General features: G+C 36.6%; 1 protein-coding gene across 1 annotated transcript; it reads right to left on the reverse strand.

Annotated features, from left to right (window-relative positions):
* Positions 1-11815: 11815 nt before the first annotated feature.
* On the reverse strand, positions 11816-19113 carry LOC127788942 (CDPK-related kinase 1-like). Its single transcript, XM_052317657.1, has 11 exons — positions 18055-19113; positions 16979-17109; positions 16270-16311; positions 16071-16179; positions 14841-14919; positions 14467-14763; positions 14109-14221; positions 13334-13441; positions 13152-13214; positions 12852-13019; positions 11816-12402 (listed from the first exon to the last, which is right to left on the reverse strand). Exons 1-11 carry the CDS (start codon positions 18535-18537, stop codon positions 12265-12267), a joined length of 1731 nt encoding a protein of 576 aa, XP_052173617.1. The 5' UTR covers positions 18538-19113; the 3' UTR covers positions 11816-12264.
* Between the last annotated feature and the right edge of the window lie 1256 nt (positions 19114-20369).

Raw genomic sequence — 20369 nt, forward strand, 5'->3', positions numbered from 1 at the left:
AAAATAAATTTAGGGTAAAATGTTGTGATCGTGACGTCAAAAATGATAATAAGAAGAAATGATAGTACTAACTAACATTTTGTAAGGAAGAGAGATAATAGTGTTAATCAAAGGGAAATGGATCAGATATTAGAGATGAAGAGAAAAAAAACTAGTTGACATGGGAAAGCGACAATTAGTTTAATTAAGAGAGAAACAAGATAGGTAACATAAAAAACAAAGACAAATAATGAAAGGGAGAACATGAGGAGATTAGAGATAATAGATGTAATAGGTAACTATAGTCAAAGATGATGTGTACAAAATGGGGTGTAGAATAGTCTCCTCGTCAAAGATGATGTCTAGCATGAGATAGTGGCGCTTACAAAGGTGCAAGAGAAAAAGAAAGATGGTAGTAAGATGGTGCTAGACAACCAACAATAGTAATGAAAAGGTGTTGAAAAACAAACCATGTTGTTCAATATTCATTTCTTTTAATTTTTAAAAATTTTGTTTGATTAAATATAGTATTTGTTGTTGCTTCAATACAATAATTAATTTATAGTGTGGGAAAATGAGCCTCAATTTAGAATGATCTCGAGAGTTTTAATTATGAAGTCAAGTGAACCCGAGGCCTGCAAGTCTAGGTGTAGATGATTAGGAAACATGTAAGTTTGGATGCACATGTAAGTGTGAGTGCAGAAGATCCTAAAAGTCTTGTGGATGATCAGGTGCCCTGATCATCGGGTGCCCACTTGATGATCAGATGTCATGACAATCGAGTGCCTTACTGAGAAAAACAACTAATCAGTGGGGCAGGTGGGTGTTCTCGTGCAAACCTTACGATGCTTAAATTAGTGAAATGCTAGAGCACAAGAATGAAGTTTGAGTACTCTAGTGACCTTACTTGAGTGAGGAGATGACCCTTCTATTTATAGAGAGGGAAGAAATAAGACACGTGGCAGCTTGACCGCATTTTTATGAAAGCATCTTGGTGGCATCTTTGAAGCATCTTAGAGGATTCTCATGGGCCCCAAGAAAGGTCTTGAAAAGAGGCTCTTGAGTTTGGTCTGATGGACAACTCGGGAAGGTCTCTCAACTACGAGAGAGGCTCTTAGGGGTGGGCAACTGCATGCTGAGGCTTGAGGGAGTGCAAGTGGCTGAGTAAGGAATACATGATTGAGTGGAGGTCATGCCACTCGGTCATGATTGAGTGAAGGCTAAGCCACTCAGCTTTTGGGGCTTTTTGCTTTCCCCTTTACTTCGTCTTCTATCATTCCTTTTCCTAAACTTTATTTTTGGCAATCTTTCTTGAAAGTGATTTTCTTGTAAACTTGAGAAGGCAAAGTCACTCATGCTTCCACTTGGTCGTGATGGAGAGGCTTTGCTTCCACTCAATCATGGCTAAGTTTCTAGCTTAGCTTGGCTTCCTTTTGATGTTTTGCATTTGATATAATTTTTTATAATGAAAAACAATTGTATTTTGATGATGAAATAAAGTTATGAGATTTCAATGTTAAAGAATTTTATGATTCGAAATATTATTTTTCATGTTATCATTTATCGTTTCAGTTTTTATAAAAAGAATAGTCGACTATGTGTTTATGTTCTGTCGACTATGTCTGAAAATAGTCGATTATGCTGGTTTGATCTGTCGACTATTTAAGGCTTCTGTCGACTATTTTTGGATCTGTCGACTATCATGTAAGGATAGTCGACTATGGCTTTTTATTTGTCGATTATTTTTGTTCATAAAATTCAAAATCCTCTTCATATTTTTGCATTTGTAGACTATGTTTATGTGTTTGTTGACTATGGAAAATTTGTGTTATAAGATAGTCGACTATGCATTCTTGTCTGTCGACTGTCTTATTTTACTTGTAAAAATAGTCAATTATGCATTTTCTTCTATGGACTATATTTTTTGCAGAAAGCTTCCAACGGCTAGTTTTTCAAACTCCAACGGTCACAAACGGCTACATTTCTCTTCAATATTTTGAGAAGCTTATATATACAATTCAAACAAGATCAAGAGTTGGCTAATGGACGAAAACGAGATGATCTAAATATTACAAATCATTTTATTCGAAACTTACAGTATTCTGTGCTTTCATTGTTATACTTTTCTTTCCAAGACTTTGTTTTATTATTATTGATATATTCATTTAAGCCTTGTTTAATTTTGAGAGACATTGTAACTAAAAGATTCATCTCTTAGATTCTCTCCAATTGTACACTTTTTGTATTTCCTAGCTTGTGTAACTAAAGGGCCTATTTAGTTTAAGTAAGAAGTTGTATTTCCTAGCTTGTGTAGCTAGAGGGCCTACTTGTGTAAGTAGGAGGTTTTAGTGAATTGGTTCAAATCCTTAGTGGGAGATAAGGTAGTGGATTAGGCTTGGTTTAAGCCGAACCACTATAAATCCTTTATGTCATTTATTCTTCTTGCTTTACATTTATCATTTCATATGTTCTATGTTTTAAATCACTAAAACCTCAATCGAGTCAAAATTTTTTCAAGTTCTATCAAGATTTTTAAAATATCCAATTCACCCCCCTCTTGGTGTGTGCCATAGCACCTCTCGGTCCAATAATTGGTATCAGAGCCTTGTTCCCACTGTTTTTCATTGGTTTAACAACCTAGGGATAAAGATCCACAAATGGCACATATTTTTGACTCATCAAAAGTTGAGGGTCAAAGTACCACTCGTCCACCTTTCTTTAATGGTACTAACTTTAATTTTTGGAAAACAAAAATGCTCATCTATCTTATGCAGGATACAAGCTTTGTGCAAGTGATTAAGAAAGGAGTTACATTGGCCGATATGGAAAATATGGAGACTTGGACAGTAAAGAGCCATGAACACTTTGTTTTGTACTCTTTGCGTCGAAGAGTTCAACCAAGTCTCAACATGCAAAACGGCCAAAGAGATTTGGGACAAATTAGAGGTCACTCATGAAGGCACCAGTCAAGTCAAGGAATTAAAGGTAAATTTACTAATTCATGAGTATGAACTTTTTTCTATGAAATCTTGGGAACCTATTAATGAGATGTTTACAGGGTTTAATAATATTGTCACAAATTTAGAGGCCTTGGGAAAAACTTTTTCAAATGGAGAGAAAGTTAGAAAAATCCTTAAAAGTCTACTCAAGAAATGAAACTCCAAAGTGACGGCTATTCAAGAGGCTAAAGACTTAGATAACTTATCTTTTAATGATTTGGTTGGATCTCTCATGACTCACGAGATCATGATGAAGAGAGATGATGATGAGAAAAATAGAGATAAGAATCTTCTTTTCAAAGTTTCACACTCATCTAGTGATGATGATGATGATGATGATTTGATGATAATTACTAGAAAATTCAAAAGGTTCCTCAGTAGAAAAAGTTTGGATTTGTCCCACCTCAGTCGCCCAAAAGACGACTGCCCAGAGGGTGATTGAGAGGCTCACAAGTGCGGCGGGACTCCTGATCGTTGAAGGGCGATAGCTTGAGTTAACCCATGGTTGTGGGCCCATGATGACACGATATGTGTAATACCCCACGAGCCCAGAGGAGGATAGTATATATCGAGAATAAGTAAGGAAGGAAACAACACTAGCTGAATGCCTTTTAGGCTGAATGTAGGCAAAGAACTCCCAAGTTAAGTGTGTTTGACCTGGGGTAATCTAAGGATGGGTGACCCTCCTGGGAGGTTCGCATAGGCCCATCAGGGAAAGTTATCCCAGACCTTCCTATCGCTCAATGCGGGGTGTTACAAAAATATGTGTCAACATTTGGCGTCGTTTGTGGGAACCTCCTTGGTCGAACTATCCTCTGTCACCCCTGAGATGGTCCGCGCTCACGAGCGCCACCGCACTTAGGAGGGGAGGCTCTAGCGGTGTGCATTAGCACAGGGTTTGTCCTACCTCGGTTGCCCAAAGGGCGACTACCTAGAGTGTGATTGAGAGACTCACAAGTGCGGCGCGACTCTTGGTCGTTGAAGGGCGATAGCTTGAGCTAATCCGTGGTTGTAGGCCCATGATGACACGATGTGTGTAATACCCCAAGAGCCCAAAGAAAGGTAGTATTTATTGAGAATAAATAAGGAAGGAAATAACATCAGCTAAATACATTTTGGGCTGAATGTAAGCAAAGAACTCTCAAGTTAAGCGTGCTTGACCTGGGGTAATCCAAGGATGGGTGACCCCCTTGGGAAATTCGCGTAGGCCCATCAGGGTAAGTTGTCACAGACCTTCCTATCACTCGATGCGGGATGTTACAAAAATATATGTCAACAACTCATTTATGTGAGGGAATTGTATTTACTAGTAGTGTGTTAGTAGTTCTTGCTTAAGCAATGAATTGTATATTGATTCTAACTCCAATTAAAAATTAGTGTTGATTTTCCCTAGTAGAATCTTAAGCTAAGTCTTGAGAGAGAGGATTAGACTCTTTAAAGCCGAACCTCTATAAATTTCTCTTGTTCTGTGTGGTTGTGTGATTTTATTGTTATCAATCATACTACAATCACCACATATTAAGATTACAAATTTAAAGGTTTTCAAAAGAGTTAAAATTATTAATTTTTGAAAAATTCAATTCACCCCCTCTTATATATTTTTTTGGGCAACACTTTCTTTCCTTTATGCCGTGTTTGCGGCAATCCAGCAGTTCCATTCAACCATTTTTTCCTTCTCCTCGCAGTTAGCTGAGTTAGTACCATAGAATTTGACAATATGCTCGTGCATCAAATTTCATTGTTGAATAGGGTTTGCTTTGGTGGATGGAGGTCATTGGAATTGACGGTTCCCCCTCTTCGTTTTTCATCCTTGGGGCTTTTTGGAGGTCTCTGGTGGGCTAGCCTTCATCCTCCACATCAGTTGTCAGCTTTGTTCAGTGGTTCTTCATAGTAGGCCACTGATTCACATTTCATTGCGGTATGAGGGATCCTTTCACAGAGAAAGGTTTTGGCTTAGATTTTCTCTTCATATATCCTCCCATGTTCTCTCAAACTTTTATCACAATAGAATGCTTGGTGCAGTTCTCCCATAATTATATGTTATCTCTAGTTTATTTTCTCTCCCCCTCACATGTTTGAGGTTATTTTATATTGTTTCATTTTCTAATGTGAGTGTTGGCCTATATCTTTGTTTTTTAATAGGTATGTCTCGGCTTTTTTTTTTTTCTTGTAAACACTTGCGCGCTTTTTCCTTGTTAATATATTTTCATTTATAGAAAAAAAAACCTTACATGCTAGTTATACAATTAATAATTAATTTTAATAAATCTTAGGCTCGACATTATTTAATAAAGTTTTAATTTTCAAATGGAGCCGTAAATTATAAGGTATTAAGGTTTGACTTTTTTTGGGTTAACTTGCGGCGTAGTTTAGTTTTAAATTTCTAAAATTTTGGTTTCTAATACTAAAATAATCGAAATTTATGATTATTTTCAAAAGATACCCCTAAATTTTTGACTCTTTATGAAACTATCACTAAAATAACATCTATAATAATAATAATTGCACACACTAAAATGCCTTAAATTTCTTTTATATTTTCTTAATATCAGTTATTTTGATTCATTTTGGTTAGATTAATTTTTTAAAAAATTTAATTCAATTTTATTTTACTATATATAAATTCAGTTAATTCAATTTGATTTCAAAAATTGTTTTCATTCTTAATTTTTCAATTTTAATGCATTTTTTTATTTTTATTTATTAAAAATTAATAATTTCTAAATACGAAGATCATTGAAAAATCAATAAACAATCTACCAAACAGTAGGAGAATAAAAGATTAAAACATCATTAAGTTGTGGGGATTAGATTAACCTCCCAATAGTATTAATTAAGTTTAGAGTCGTCTTCCTTTAATTAGGTCCCCGTATCTCTCACTAGGGGGTTGTTTATTTGTGAAAAATATTTTTTGTTTTTCATATGCAGTTTCATTCTTTGTTTCTATTTTTGAAAATCAGAGAAAAATAGAAAATACGTTTATTTTTATTAGATATTAAACGAGAGAATATGTTTAAAATTATGTAAAAGAAAAGATGTAAAAATCAATAGTAAGGAAAAAGATGAATAGTTAGGATGCCCTGATGAAAAGAAGAGCTATTGTAATGACCCGTTGATGGGTCAGGATTTAATTGGCATGTTGTGGTATGCATTTGCATGAGCATGGGGTCTTTGTGTTTTGGGTTTAAGGGCTAGGAAGAATGGTATTCGAATTCATGTGTGGTCTAGTCTTGGTATTCGAATAGGGCATGGCATATTTGGATGGGGCTTGTCATATTCGGATGTACCTTGGGCTTTTGTGTCTTGTATACAGATGAAGGGCTTAGTATTTGGATACCTTATGAAGTAATGCCTCTCATATTTGGATATATGTCTTGACATTTGGATATGTGGAAGTTTCTTGAGTCTAGTATTCGGATATATGGTGTGGTATTCGGATATGCTTTGTATTGCCTCTCATATTTAAATATGAGGCTTGACATTCGAATATGGTGGGGATCCCTTGTCTCTTGTATTCAAATAGGTAGCTTAATAACCAGATATCTCTCTCAAGTCTTTGTCCCTTGCATTCGGAAGCCTTCCCATATTTGGATATCACCTAGGGTATTCGAATGAGCTTTTCTGAGATCACCTTCCTAGGCCACTTTCTCGTCCAAACTGACTTTAAGGCGGTGCTGGAGGCCCTCTATTCGATCTTGCCAAGTATCTATACCCACTTTCATCTATCTCTTGCCTATATAAATCGAGTGAGGATGAGAAGAGAAGGTATTCTCAGAAGTGTTTGGTCAAGAGGTAGAAGTACAGAGAGCTGGAAGAAGAAGAAGAAGAGAAAGAGGAGGAAGATTCGGTTTGTCTTCATTACAGGCAAGTTTTTTCTCATCTTCTCCTCTATGTGCGAGTTCCTACCCTTCGTTCATTTTCATGTCTGTTGACTTTGGGACTCTATCTAAGTGGATAGCTGTTATGCTAGTTTGGGAAGGCCTCGATTGGGTTTTGAATATGGCTACGAAAAGTTAGTTTCCCTCTCCAACTCTTTGTGGAATGAAGGTAGGTCACTACGGGGACAGGTTCTAGTTGTGGGTGGTGCCTGTGGTTGTTGTATTTTTTGTTCTTTGCCAATTCATGCGCATGCAGGGGCTGGGGATTGCGCATTTAGGGGTATCCATGTGACTGGTGTGCTTGGCCACTTGCATACTAAGTTGGCTTCATACTTAGGTTAGTTAGGCACAAGCACTGCATCATATGTTTTTTCCTATGTGGGCAAGTATGGCCTGATGCATGGTATATGGAGAGTATGTATCACATTTATGCTCATATGCCACTACATTATATATGTGCATTGCGTGGTTTCTACCGTCGTGTGGGTGTGTGTAGCTGCTTAAGAACTGGGTTAGCGTGTCGGGTTTTACGGACGGTTATGCCGTGTCTGTTTTATTTACGAACGTGGTTTGCGTGCCAGCTCGGGTTTCAGTAGCGCCGACCTGAGGGAGCTTTGGCTCGAGGAGTTGCTAATGTGTTGCCTTTCAAGGCAGCGACAAGTTTGTGATAGGGTCTTGGGTGTCATTATGTCTTATGTGGGTCCCAAGAACCAGTATGTGCATATTTTATTATGCGACATTTATCTTTGTCTGCCATGTGATTCATGGACATGCCTTGCATAGTTGTTGCACGTGTAGTGCAGTTTACTCTTTAGCTTCCATACTCTTACCAGTCTTCCCTTTCTTATATACTTGCTGAGTCTTGTGACTCACTCTTATTCTCTTCATTCCAGGTAAGGGCAAGGACAAGGTTGAGGATGAGTCTGACAATTTTTGACCTATTTCGGTAGACGGTGTACAGGGTTGTTTTAGCTAGCAGATCCTGTTTTGATATGTATCTTATGGTGTAGTGCCATGGTTGCTTGTCTTTTGAGTTTTTGGCATTGCTTGTATTTATACATATATAGACCATGTGACCTTGTGGGCCAGTTATCTTTTGTATGCATGCCTAGGATGTGAGTTGTGCTTTCGTTGCTCGTTTCTCTTCTATGAGTTAGGTGATCCTAGCTGAGTATGCATGGCAGGTCAGGGTGGCTTTTTTTTCTGTTTCTCTTTCCTTCTTGGGGCTCTTCCTCGGGTTCTTCAACTTGGCTGGGGCATCTGGGTAAGGGTTTTACAACCATCGTCGTCACAGTGGCAAAGGAAGATGTAGTGGTGCTGGTTGAGAAATAAGGACAACATGAGGAGATAAATAAGGTGGTAGGGAAGATGGCACTGGTGGTGTTCACTATGTCAGTGGTAGAAGGTGCCTTTGCAGTGACAAGGATAAGGATAGCAAAAGAAAAGGCTGGTTGTGCTCAGAATCGCAATGGTAGAAGGGAAATTTGCAAAAATAGGACGGCCGATAAAGAACTTTGCAAAAATAGGACTCTTAATTTTTTTTTTTGCAAAACTAGGACTTTTGAGAGTTGAATGGACTAAAATGCGCCCGATTTAAATCAGCATACGATCCCCTTCATCTTCTTTTTTTTCAATAGATCTTTTTCCTTCTCTCTCTATTACTCTCTATATATAAGGTACATATATATATATATCCATCTATCATTTTTTTGTTCTTTTACCATTCTCTGTAACCTAAATATATGTGTATGTATTGTTTATGATTCAAGAGATGTGGGTCTCTCTCATTCTTTCTCCATTATGTATCATATATTATACATGTACTATGTGTATTTGTGTTGATGGGAGAGGAAAAGAGACAAATGGCGACCATGTATAAGAAAATGAGAAAAATGATTGCAGTAAGGCCATGGCATTGTTGATTACGATCGTGACTGATATATTCACTGCGACTGTTTTAGTTTCTTGTCGTGGTCATGACAGATATCTTTAACAGATAACTGTTAAGGATATCTGTTAAGGATATATCCTTAACAGATATCGGTAACAGATATCGGTTAACAGATATCGATAACGAATATTGATAACGGATATCGGTTAATAGATATCGGTAACCGATATCCTTAATAGATATCGGTATCTGTTAACTGATATCCTTAACATATATCTTTAATAAATATCAGATATTCTTAAATTACTAGCAATGGCTTTGAAGGAGAAGACTGACGAAGAAGCAACAACTTTAGATGCTTAGAACAGAGGACGAGTGAGAGAAATGTTCTGATCGGCGGGGCAATTGGGGATGTGCGTGCGAGAGGAAGAAGACGAAGGGGATCGTAAGCTTATTTAAATTAGGGGCATTTTAGTCCATTCAACTCTTAAAAGTCCTAGTTTTACAAAAAATAAAATTAAGAGTCCTATTTTTACAAAGTTCTTTGCCGGCAGTCCTATTTTTGCAAATTTCCCATGGTAGAAGGTGGCGAGGAAAATGAGAGAAAGGTATGGTAAGTGAGTGGATGGATGCAAATGAAACATTAGGAAAAAAAGAAGCAAAAAGAAAAAAAAATTATTGTTGATGGGAATATGAAGTGAAGCTCAAATTAAAAAAATATGTTTTTTTAGATAATTTCATTAAAATGTTTTCTAAAATCAAGTAGAAATTTTATTTTTTATTATTCAATTTAGAAACAAAAAATTGTTCTAAACGCATTTTTTTTTAATTTTTTTTTCTCTATAGAGATATTTTCTAAAAAATTACTCTAGTTTTTCACAAGAAACATGCCCTTAACTTTCATAAAAAATTGCAGTGAAAACAAATTGACAAAGGTTTTAGGCCAATCAATATCTTATATGTATTATAATTACTTTTTTTTTTTGTTTTGTTCTTCTTAATCATGAGATAGTCTTAGCAATCTTTGACTTTTAATTTGTCTAGACTTGTTGTTGGTCCAAAAGGTGAAATCGCTCATCCCGAACGCCCCCACACTCGGCCCGACAGAACGTGGAAAGAAGTTAATCATGGTGACCCAGTCGGACACAGTGACTAGACCTGGGCTCACCGCGTATAAGGAGCTCCCCTCACTTTAGAGAGAGATATCCTCACACTGCCGCTTGCGAGACTCAATCCTTAGTCTTGGTCCAAAATTCACCACAAAAGGCACTTTGTGCCCCCTTCTTGATCAACTGAGCTGCCCATGCGGGCTAGATTGATTGTTCTTTTTACGAAATGAGGATAAGTCCCATGATGAATTTTTCAACACTTAAATCAATCACTAAGTCTAGAAATCACATAGTAATGATATAATAAATAACTAATAAATATCATACTTAATTATTAGGAGACTCTTCCCTTTATATAGGCAAGCTTTAGACGAGTATATATCAAAATGATGCCACATGAATAATTAGATTAGATTTGATCTTTCGAGTGAACTAAGGGAGCCAATTATAGGTGTAGATTTGAGTTGAATCATCTTTTATACTTCTTGCATGGACGGCCTTGGACCAAGCTTTTGAGTAAACCCAACCTTTCAAACCTTATCTCATTGGGCCCTTAAATTTGAATTGTTGTAGACTTAAGATTTAACCAACTCTAAGAATTCCCTCGTTACTAATCAGATAAAGTAAAAAAAAAAGAAGTAAATATTGAATTCAATTGACTCGTCTCATTTTGTTTCCTATTATATTATTATTATTATTATTTTTTTGGCTCAAGTCGAATCCTTTTCAATTGATATGATTTAATTTAGCTGATACATAATTTAAAACACTTCATAAAAAAATTGTAAGATAAGAAATAACTTAAACATGTTATTTTAATTTCTTATTTATTTATTTATATAGTATTTGTTAATCAATATATGAATCCAAAAAAATAAAATATAAAAAATATTTCAAATAAAAATATTTTTTATTGTATTTATTAGATTTATTTAACAACTTACTGAAAAGAAGTCATGTGACTTCTTATTTAAAATTTTACAGATAAAAAAAATGACCTATATGCTCCATATCTCATAAAAGTGCAATTCTCAGTGCATTTTAAAAAATTTAACAAATAATCTGATAAAAATTTTAAAATATTTTTTAACTTTATATTGACTATTTCATATTTTAGTTTAGAAAACATTCAAAATCTTATTTTAATACAATCTTATTTTGCTCATTTTAACGGACACTATCTTATTGAATGTTACCGAGGTTTAGGGTTACAATTGCTAATTGATTTGACTTTTATCTCAATTTATCTGTGTTTAAAGTTATGTAAATATATATGCATATAGTCAACACTGCGCTTGGCTGTCATCTAGGGGTGAGCATTATTCTCAACCGAATCAATTAATTTAGACTAATGCATAATTAAGGACAGCAATGACATTGCTGTAGCCTTGAATAATCCAAGAAGAAGAAGCTGACGCACAACAATATTCAATTAGGTCAACATCTACTCATCTGTAGGTATCAATAATGCTATAATGATGGAAAGGGTCACCACTGGACCACCACCCTATCCTTGCAAAAATGAAACTTCTGTATCATTCATTATTATATCCACATGCATGGGGGGAGATCAACCTCCATGTTCAACATCACAACACATCGAGGTGGGGAAGCTGGCATTGGTCCCCCCTTCATTGTTCAGATTCACCATTGCCTGCTAACACTAAAAACTGCCCAGAAAAAATAATGACCAAAACGCTGTTTCCAGTGCACGAGACTCCCGATTTGGTGGGCTCAGGAGAGTCTTTCAGTAATTGTGGTCCATTTTGAGGTGTTTTCCTTCTTCACACACTTGTTGATAGTTAACCAATAGTAACAATAAGATTGGTCATTTATAACTGAAACATCTTAGGTTCAAATACGACTCTCTTCTGACCCTCAAGCGGGGAGCCTCGTGCATCGGGACGACCTTACTCTTTTGTGTGAAAACAATGTTGGCTATGGAATGCAATAAGAAAGTAGAGAGAAATTAAAACTTTGTAGATCACATTGGGAAATCTAAGGGGAAACCAGGTTGTTCATTGGGTACACAAGGGAGATACCCAGGGCCAGGAGACCCAATTCAGTCTTAAAGACTTTTTCTCTAATCCTAAATCCATCTTTGTGATCCACCCCTCTTCTGTACAATCATCTAAATCTCAATGGCACCAAACACTAAGAAACAAAAAATTATATAAAGAGAAAACAGAGAAGAGAAAAGAAAAGAGATTTGAACAAAACATACTGACATGATGGAACATGCCGCTGGTGCAGCTTCTGCCAATATGTTCGACTTGGCAGCAACACTGTTTGCTTGTTCGGGATGGCTCTCGAGTTGAGCAGGCACTTTGTCAGCCCATCGAGAGATCATGGTTCCAGGACGAGGAGGAAGGATATGATTAGGCATTCGCATGTTGCCTGGCTTTATTTCAAGCTTTCTGAAATGAACGGGAAGAAATTCCGTGCAGAAGTCTGACAAACCCCAAGAAACTAAGTTTTCCATCTGAGTGTCTAATCCAGTCTTGGAGAACCACGTGAACTGGTACTGATGGACTAAGTCCAAGTTCCTGGAGGGAGCAAAAACCATCATCGGCACGTTAGAAGATCTATTTTTGAACAAGTAAATGCGTGCGTGACAGCGGAAAATAGATTCAGCGAACAAGCTTTTTTTCATTTCTTTTCTACTGTGATCTTAGTCATATTTTTCACTTGTAGCTTGACACTAGATGATTTGGAGACGTACAGAGGTAAGAAAATTGTAGGATGAGTAAACGATCAGAATTGTTCTTTTTTTCTTTCTCTCAAAATTTTGAATGGAAGAATTTTTCCTACACAGAGTGACAACAGCTCTGTGTTCACATTACATGGAGAATCCTTTTAACTACAACCATATATGACGTGTATATGTATTATTACGACTAAATACATACTCATGACTTGTATACTAGGATAAAGAATGCGCATCCACACACATTGCTCAAACCAACGATTAAACGAGAGAGGAGAAAGAGTATACCGAGGCCAGCTCCTCTATCATAATAGGCCTATTACCATCCTTCTCAAAAAGTTCATAGGCAGAGTGAGCGTGCTGCTCCCAGCTTTCCATTCCTTCTAGCTGATGCACGCTAATGGCTGCAGCACAAAATTCCTCAAAATCTAATTTTCTATATTGGAGAGTGCTCACCTACAAAGTACACTCCACTGTTAGTTGCATTCTGCTGTATTCATACCATCAACTGCACCTTATTCTAACCAAGTTAAGGTCAGTGGCAAAATGTAAGATGCTAAAAATTGACTAAGCCTGAGAGTATATTACCGTGTAAGCATAATCGGAAACCCGTGAATCCTTCATGGCATCAGTGGAGTTCTTCGTTGCAGCCTGGTTAGTTCAATGTTGTTTAGAATGACTTGGAAAACAGCAAAGAGAAAAGGAAAAAGAAAACAAAGTGGAACAGAGAGAAGAAAGAGGGGAGGAGGGGAGGAGTTCGGAAAGCTAACCGTTTTAAAGTTTTGCAGAGAGATGAACCCACTTTTGTTTGGTCCTAGCAGAGCAAATTGTTCACGGAAGTAAGCGAGCTGGGGCACAGTAAGTGTCCTTGCAAGGGCCTGTCAAGAAGGTGAAACTTTCATCAGCATGCTTAATTTGCCTATCAACACGATGGTGTACAAATGCATTGGAATAATAAATTTCACAAAGAAGTAGGACAACACATAAAAACCCCACCAAGCCTTAATCCCATTAGGTGCAGAAAACTAGGACAACACACATGTCAAGGGAATGCAAATGTACGCATCATGCATATTTAGGGACCCTAGCATTCTGTATCTCTGTGTACAGATCTACATAAATATAATTAATAGCATCCGTCCTCCAATGCAACTACTTCAATAGAAGTTCTCATGTTTTCTGGTTTGGTGAAGGCATCTGACAGTTATTATAGATCCCTTATTTGACTTTCACTCAAAAAAAAAAAAAAAAAAAGTTGATTTAAGTATAAAAAATCAGAAAGACAGAAGAAGCAACTTCTTTTTAGAAGTTCGCAACCTTATGAAGTTACCAAGGATCGTGCAAAGAATTTCTGTGCTGAACATAATAGGAATAATTGAAATTCTTTTTCTCAGCTGCTGGCATTTATAAAAAAGGAAAGCTGTATGGAGCAATTACAGATAATTTGAATTCCTTATATTCTATAACCATGGAATACTTTGTTAGTTAACTCTTAGACAAAGTTTCACCATATGAAATTTATTTTCTAAGGGCAGAATAGAATACCCCCAAAGCTGCTTTCCTTAGTGAGGAAGAACATATGTAGGCTTTCACAAGCTTGTATATTATCATATCCAGGGGAATCTTGACATCATGATAATTTGCCAGCCATGGATGACCTGAACACGAACATCAGACTCCAAACATTAGAACTGCAGAAAATATTCCATTTTTTTACTTGAAATAGTCCATAATTAATGATTTCGAGGCATCCATCCTAACAAAATAATGAAGAAAGAGGGAATGAAGTGTTATTCATCTTTTGTTTCTTCAATTGTTTATTTGAACATGGTTTTTGACAATATGAACTTAAGACTCTGAAGTGCCCAGAGACAATCATTTTTGTCCAGAGCAGGTAACTTACTGAGTGCTTGAGCAGCTGTTAGCCTCTTGCGGTAATCCTTGTTCAATAATCTCTTCACAAAGTCTATGGCATTGGAAGACAATGAAGGCCAAGGGGCTTCATCAAAGCTAGGGTCTGCTTTAAGCACAGCCCGAAATATACCAGATTCTGTCCTGGCCCAAAAGGGACGACTTCCACATAGAAGAATATAAGCAATTACGCCTATACTCCACATATCTGCTTCTGTTCCGTATGATCTGTGCAGAACTTCTGGAGCAACATAATATGCACTTCCTACAATATCATTCAGCCTCTCATCTGCACAAGTGCCTTTACTATCAGAGAAGATCCTAAGCCATCCTTTCTAATTCTAGCCATTAAGGAAATGATCGTACCTGGCTTTACATAATCAGAGAGTCCAAAGTCAATTGCCTTCAGTGGAGAATGTTCATCTTTGGTAGTGAAGAGAAAATTCTGAAGCAGGATTCAAAGCCTCAACATTAACCAAAAACAAAAAAGGAAAACAAAAAACCGAAAAGGAAAAAAAAAAACAAGAAAAAACAAACAAGACACAATGATACAAGTGACAGAATTTTGGAAGCAAAATCAAAATAAACTATTTATCCATCTTGGAATAGACTAACAATCTGCACAACCAACCATTACCCCTGTAGTTCAGAAAATTAAGCATATAGAAAAAAATGCATCATCCAATTTATGGCATGATATGAGCAACAAATTCTCAGTTATAGTTTTAATTTTCATCTCTGTTGAAATGAAAAATCAGTCACTAGGAAAATTTTAGAGTCTAACAGACATGTTACTTCATGTTATCTAAACCTGAAAACACAGTAATGAAAACATTGTAATCATGCCTTCGGCATGAAGTTCAATGAACACCTGAATACATAAAAAAGAATCTCCAAATGCTTTTTTGCTTTTATGAGGAGATGTTACTGTAATTAGAATCACCACTCTGCTACATGGATTTGCTACCACCACCAAACTTCTTTTACAATGAAATTAAGCATTAATACTAAATAAATTATAGCAAATGCAAATATATGGGCTTAATCATCAAAAGAAATAGTTTTAGTTTTGATGCGGCACATCAAATCAAATTTAAGTATTGACAGCTGCATGACTGGTGACAACAAAGAGAATACTGCATAAAAGACTCAACTTGTGGATCATATCCTAAGGCTACGAGTACAAACATTTTTTTTTTAAACTTTAATTATATACCATAATTTCAGTCAAGGAAACAATATCAGAGAGAAAACCCTCCATGACTTAAAAGGCTTTTGATCCAAGAAAGAAGAAGATAGAAAGAGAGTTAACCCCATAAAATTCAGGCACTTTTTAAGAACACTTAACATGGTGATGCAATGACAAAACAGACTCAACAAAAGCAACAAAGTAGGTACAAAAGCATGACATAGCACCATAGTTGGAGGATCTAGGCCATACTGACACAAACCAATGGGTGAAAGCTCTTTCATGCATCACCAGTTCCAAAAGGAACAGTTTTTAGTCCAAATAAATGCCTAGGAGATACAATACTTTGCAGGGTTTTAAGTTTTGTAAATTACTAGGAAGAAAAGGAAAATGTCCAAGTTCATTACCTCAGGCTTGAGATCGCGGTGAACTACGCCTTGTAGATGACAGTAGGCAACCACACTCAAAATTTGGACAATAACAGCCTTTGCATCTTCTTCTGAGTATTTTCCACCCCTAGAGAACAGAAACCAAAGCTTAGTTGGCCAGAAGGTTGTGGAATGGGTCAAAGACTGCCACAAAGGAAAAGATCTATAAAGATAGTACCTGGATAATATCCGATCTAATAATTCACCTCCTTTGCATAACCTGAAGAACATGAAAATGAGTAAGATTTGGAACTTCAGAAGTAAAATAATTGCCATGATATTTAAGACAATTTTAAAGTGGAAATTTCTATGATCAGGAGATAACAAAAATAGAACATGCACATGCTACCAACTGCTACTCCTCGTGCCCTCACATCTCGCCTCATTCCATGGGGGGAGAGAGAGATTATTTTTTCTTCATTTTTTGGGATTGGGGGGTGGGGGGGGTGGGGGTGGATCTGGGGATTATCAGTCTGTGATTAAGTCTCAATTTCCAGATAAGATTTAGTTAAGGCTGAATTATAGAAAGTAGGCTGCGTGGTGAAAACTCTCCGAGCTATGTTTCAATTTGGAAAGTTGATGTTGAGATTCTGCTGTTTTCTAGTTTTGACTTAAGAAAAAAAACACTAAAATCAAGCTTGAGTACACAGTTGCCATTTGTACAGCAGGATGAAACTGTAGCATAGATAGCAACAAAAGAGAAAGTTCAAAGATATTAATAACTCTCATAGAAACTTAATATATATAATTTCTTTTGTCTTTTTTTATTATTATTTTTTTCTTTGGGGGGGGGGGGGGGGGGGGGGGAGAAGGGGGGTTCATAAATGCTAATCAATAACACACTTAACAAAATCAGGTGTGCTAAAAAAAACTCAGTCTTCACTTACTCCATCACTGCATAAACATTGTCATCATCTTCATAGGAGTCATAGAATTGCACTAGGTTCCTATGCCCTGTTAAAGCCCGTAATATTTTCACTTCTCTTCGCACATCTTCAATGGCAATTGCTGTAGTCATCTGCAAAAAACATTATTGTAATAATTATCATATAATGAAGAGTTCCTCAGGTTTCCAGTTGCGGATTATATATATATATATATATATTGATGATTGAAAACATAACTATTTACAAGATAAGTTTCTGATAATAATGACAAATACCCTAATTTCTCAGAAGGAAAGAATCTTTCAGGTGTGAAACCACATGAAGTAAAACTGCCAAGAGTTGCACAAAGATTGAAGCATTAATATACAACCAAGAAAACTGTATTAATAATTAGATCATAAGTCCAAATTAGGTTAAAAGCAGGTGCAGGATTGACTCTGACTGTCTTCAATCTACGGAGAACAATTAATGCTTGTCAATGTAACCTTCTAAACTGTCAAACTGATCAACTTTTCCTCCACATAATCATGCATGTATAACTTGTAACATGTTATTACAATGAATTTCCATTATAACACAATAAAGCTATCAAGAAATCAAATATTAGAAGTCAATGGGAAACAGTGTTTTCTATCTGTCCAAGATCCAGAAAACACAAAACTTGACAGAATGCTCTGAACCAAGCAGCAGAATAAATAAGATCCATTAGAATCACTATCATAATCCAAACTCAGGAGTGCATTAAACAGTCCACTAGGGATCCAAACAGGAACAAAGGCCAATCCGAGGAACAATGTTGCAGAAGCAGATTCCACGGAATCAGCAAGAAATTCCCAATAAAAAATCTAGCACATAGTAAAACCACATTGGGTTCAGCTCCACCATGGCATTTCCCAACTATAAGGTTAGAACAACAGACATAAAATAACACAACCATAAGGAATCGTAGAACAAACAAAACACTTGGCACTCTATAATTCTGGTCAAATACTCACTCATCAACATTTTATATGTCTATGCAATGAAGAATTCGTAAATTGCTTTTCGGTTATATCCATATGGTAGGAATATCAGACCTTGGATTTTGGGATAACCTTGACAGCCACATCCTGCCCCTTTAAGCTCCCTCTCTTTCCCTTAGCTGAACAAGTATATCCAAAATGCCCCCGGCCAACCTCTTCTCCCATCTCATAATGAGCCATGAATTGCTTTGAGTACCCAAAATTCTTGTCCAAACCCAACTCAATTTCACTTCCCTCTGGAATAGAGGCCTCATTAGGCTTGACTGAGCCATGCCGGCGTGCGAGCAATGCGCGAATGTGCTTCGCCGGCGAAGGCGGGGGAAATGGGCGCTTAAAGAAGCGCAGAGGGGTAGAACTGACACTGGAATTGGCAGGTGAGTTCTTGAATCCACTTGGCAAGGGGCTGGGGCTATAAAAGGGGAAGTTTAGTGATTTCCCAGTTTGGGAATTCAAAGCTGGCTCATCCCTTTCAGGGCTCGTAGGGTTTTCAAGTTGGGTTTGTGAGTGCTGAATGGGTTTTCCATGACAAATTCCCATGGAAACAGAGACCCAATTACAATGGAGTTACAGAGACCAAGTGAAAAGGAGTAGAAAGAACAAAAGTTCGGAGCTTGGTATCAAGAAATCTCAGATAGTTAAACCATTGAAAGGAAACGAAATAGAAAGACAAAATAAAATCACAAATTCAGGGAATCTAAAGCTCAACAGGGAAAGAAAATATCACACCGGAACTGAACCTCAAATCTTGATATCAAACAAGACAACCCAGCAAAGATCAGCAGAGAATTCGGCAGATAAACAGCTTGGAGGAGATTAAGGAGGCTATAAAGAAGCAATCCGACTACTAAAATAACAAGAAAGCTCAACAGAAGAAAGGAATTCAACTTTCTGATCAAACAAACAATGCCAGGCGGATTAAAAAACCCCTCACGAAACCGGCATGGATTGCAGCTGAAGAAGGCAGGGGAAATAGGGCATCACAAGGAAAGAAAGCCAACAAATTTCAACCAAGCAGGTAAAGAATGAGGAGAGTGAGAGTAAAGAACAGAAAAGTGGGAAAAGAAAAGATGCTTGGCAGATGCTGCAAGAAAAGAAAAGGGAGGGGAAAAAGAAGCAAACCAATGCCCTTTCCTTTGCCTGCTTTTTGAAGCTTTTTTTATTTTTATTTATTTTTTCTTTCCTTCTTTCTTTGTTCTCTTGGTGGAAATGGTGTTTTTTTTTTCTTTCGTTTATTCAAAATAATATATATATATATATATATCATTAGTTTTGTTCGAGGACCAAGTGTTATATATTATTATTAATTATCAACAACAGCAACAATTATGGTAGTGGGGTTGGTTTTTGGATCCTTCCAGCCTGTCCTTATTGAGAGAGAGGTATGTTTTTTCATATCTGTACATTTGCCAACAATTTGCTCAACACTGTCTCTGTAGTTTGAGCTTTGACTGAAGCTTTTCTGGGGATTTGAACATTTTTTTCCTCTCATCTAATCTTTCCCTTAACTTCTCATTTCCAGCTAACTCTCCAAGCTCCCTTCCCAAAAGCCCTTTCCTCCTCCTATGAACAGAAAGAAATTTGGGAAAAGTTTTAGTGTTCCCAGTTTTCATCATAATAATACAACATATATAAGAGTAATGAGCGTATGTTAGTGTAAAATCGGTTTGGTTAATGTAAGGTAATATAAATGGGTCGGGAGTTGATCCTCATTCTTTTACGTGCAAGTAATCCCTTGTTTCTGGCTGTTGGCAACAAATTTACGAAATAATTGAGCTTTTGTAATGGAGATTAGGGAGTACTAATGAACCACATGGTGTGAATTTCACTTCCTGATTAAATCTGTATTGAACCCACCAAATACAGAAACTTTGGTTAATTGTTAATGAAGATTGTAATTGATTTGATCCCCTTTAATTTGTAGGGTATGCTGGCTTGGTAGTAGGTGTAGCTACTTGCAGTAATCCTTGATCCATTCCATTGATGCTCTTACAAAGACAGAGTTAACGTCACCTTCAAATGTACTCCCTCAAGACCCAATTGAAACAGCTAATCTCCCCCCCCAACAGCTGCAATTAATCTCCATGCACCAATCCCATCAGCCCACGTGTCAGATTCTTCTCTTTCTCTTACTTTTAAATTATAACTTTAGCTCTGTATTTGCCTCCTTCGCACATAATTAAAAAAATAATCTCGTTTATAGTAATAATTTTTATTCGTAGCTTACTTAAGTGTACTGAATTGAGTGAGAACAGGAGACTTTTAAATTATTAGTAAAAAAATAAAAAAATAAAATCACAGAAAAATAATTACCAAAAAAAGAGTATATTTTGGTTTATTTGTTCCTCATTGCTTAAAAAAAAAATAATAGT

This window comes from Diospyros lotus, chromosome 13, assembly GCF_014633365.1.
Source record: "Diospyros lotus cultivar Yz01 chromosome 13, ASM1463336v1, whole genome shotgun sequence".
NCBI classification, from domain to species: domain Eukaryota; kingdom Viridiplantae; phylum Streptophyta; class Magnoliopsida; order Ericales; family Ebenaceae; genus Diospyros; species Diospyros lotus.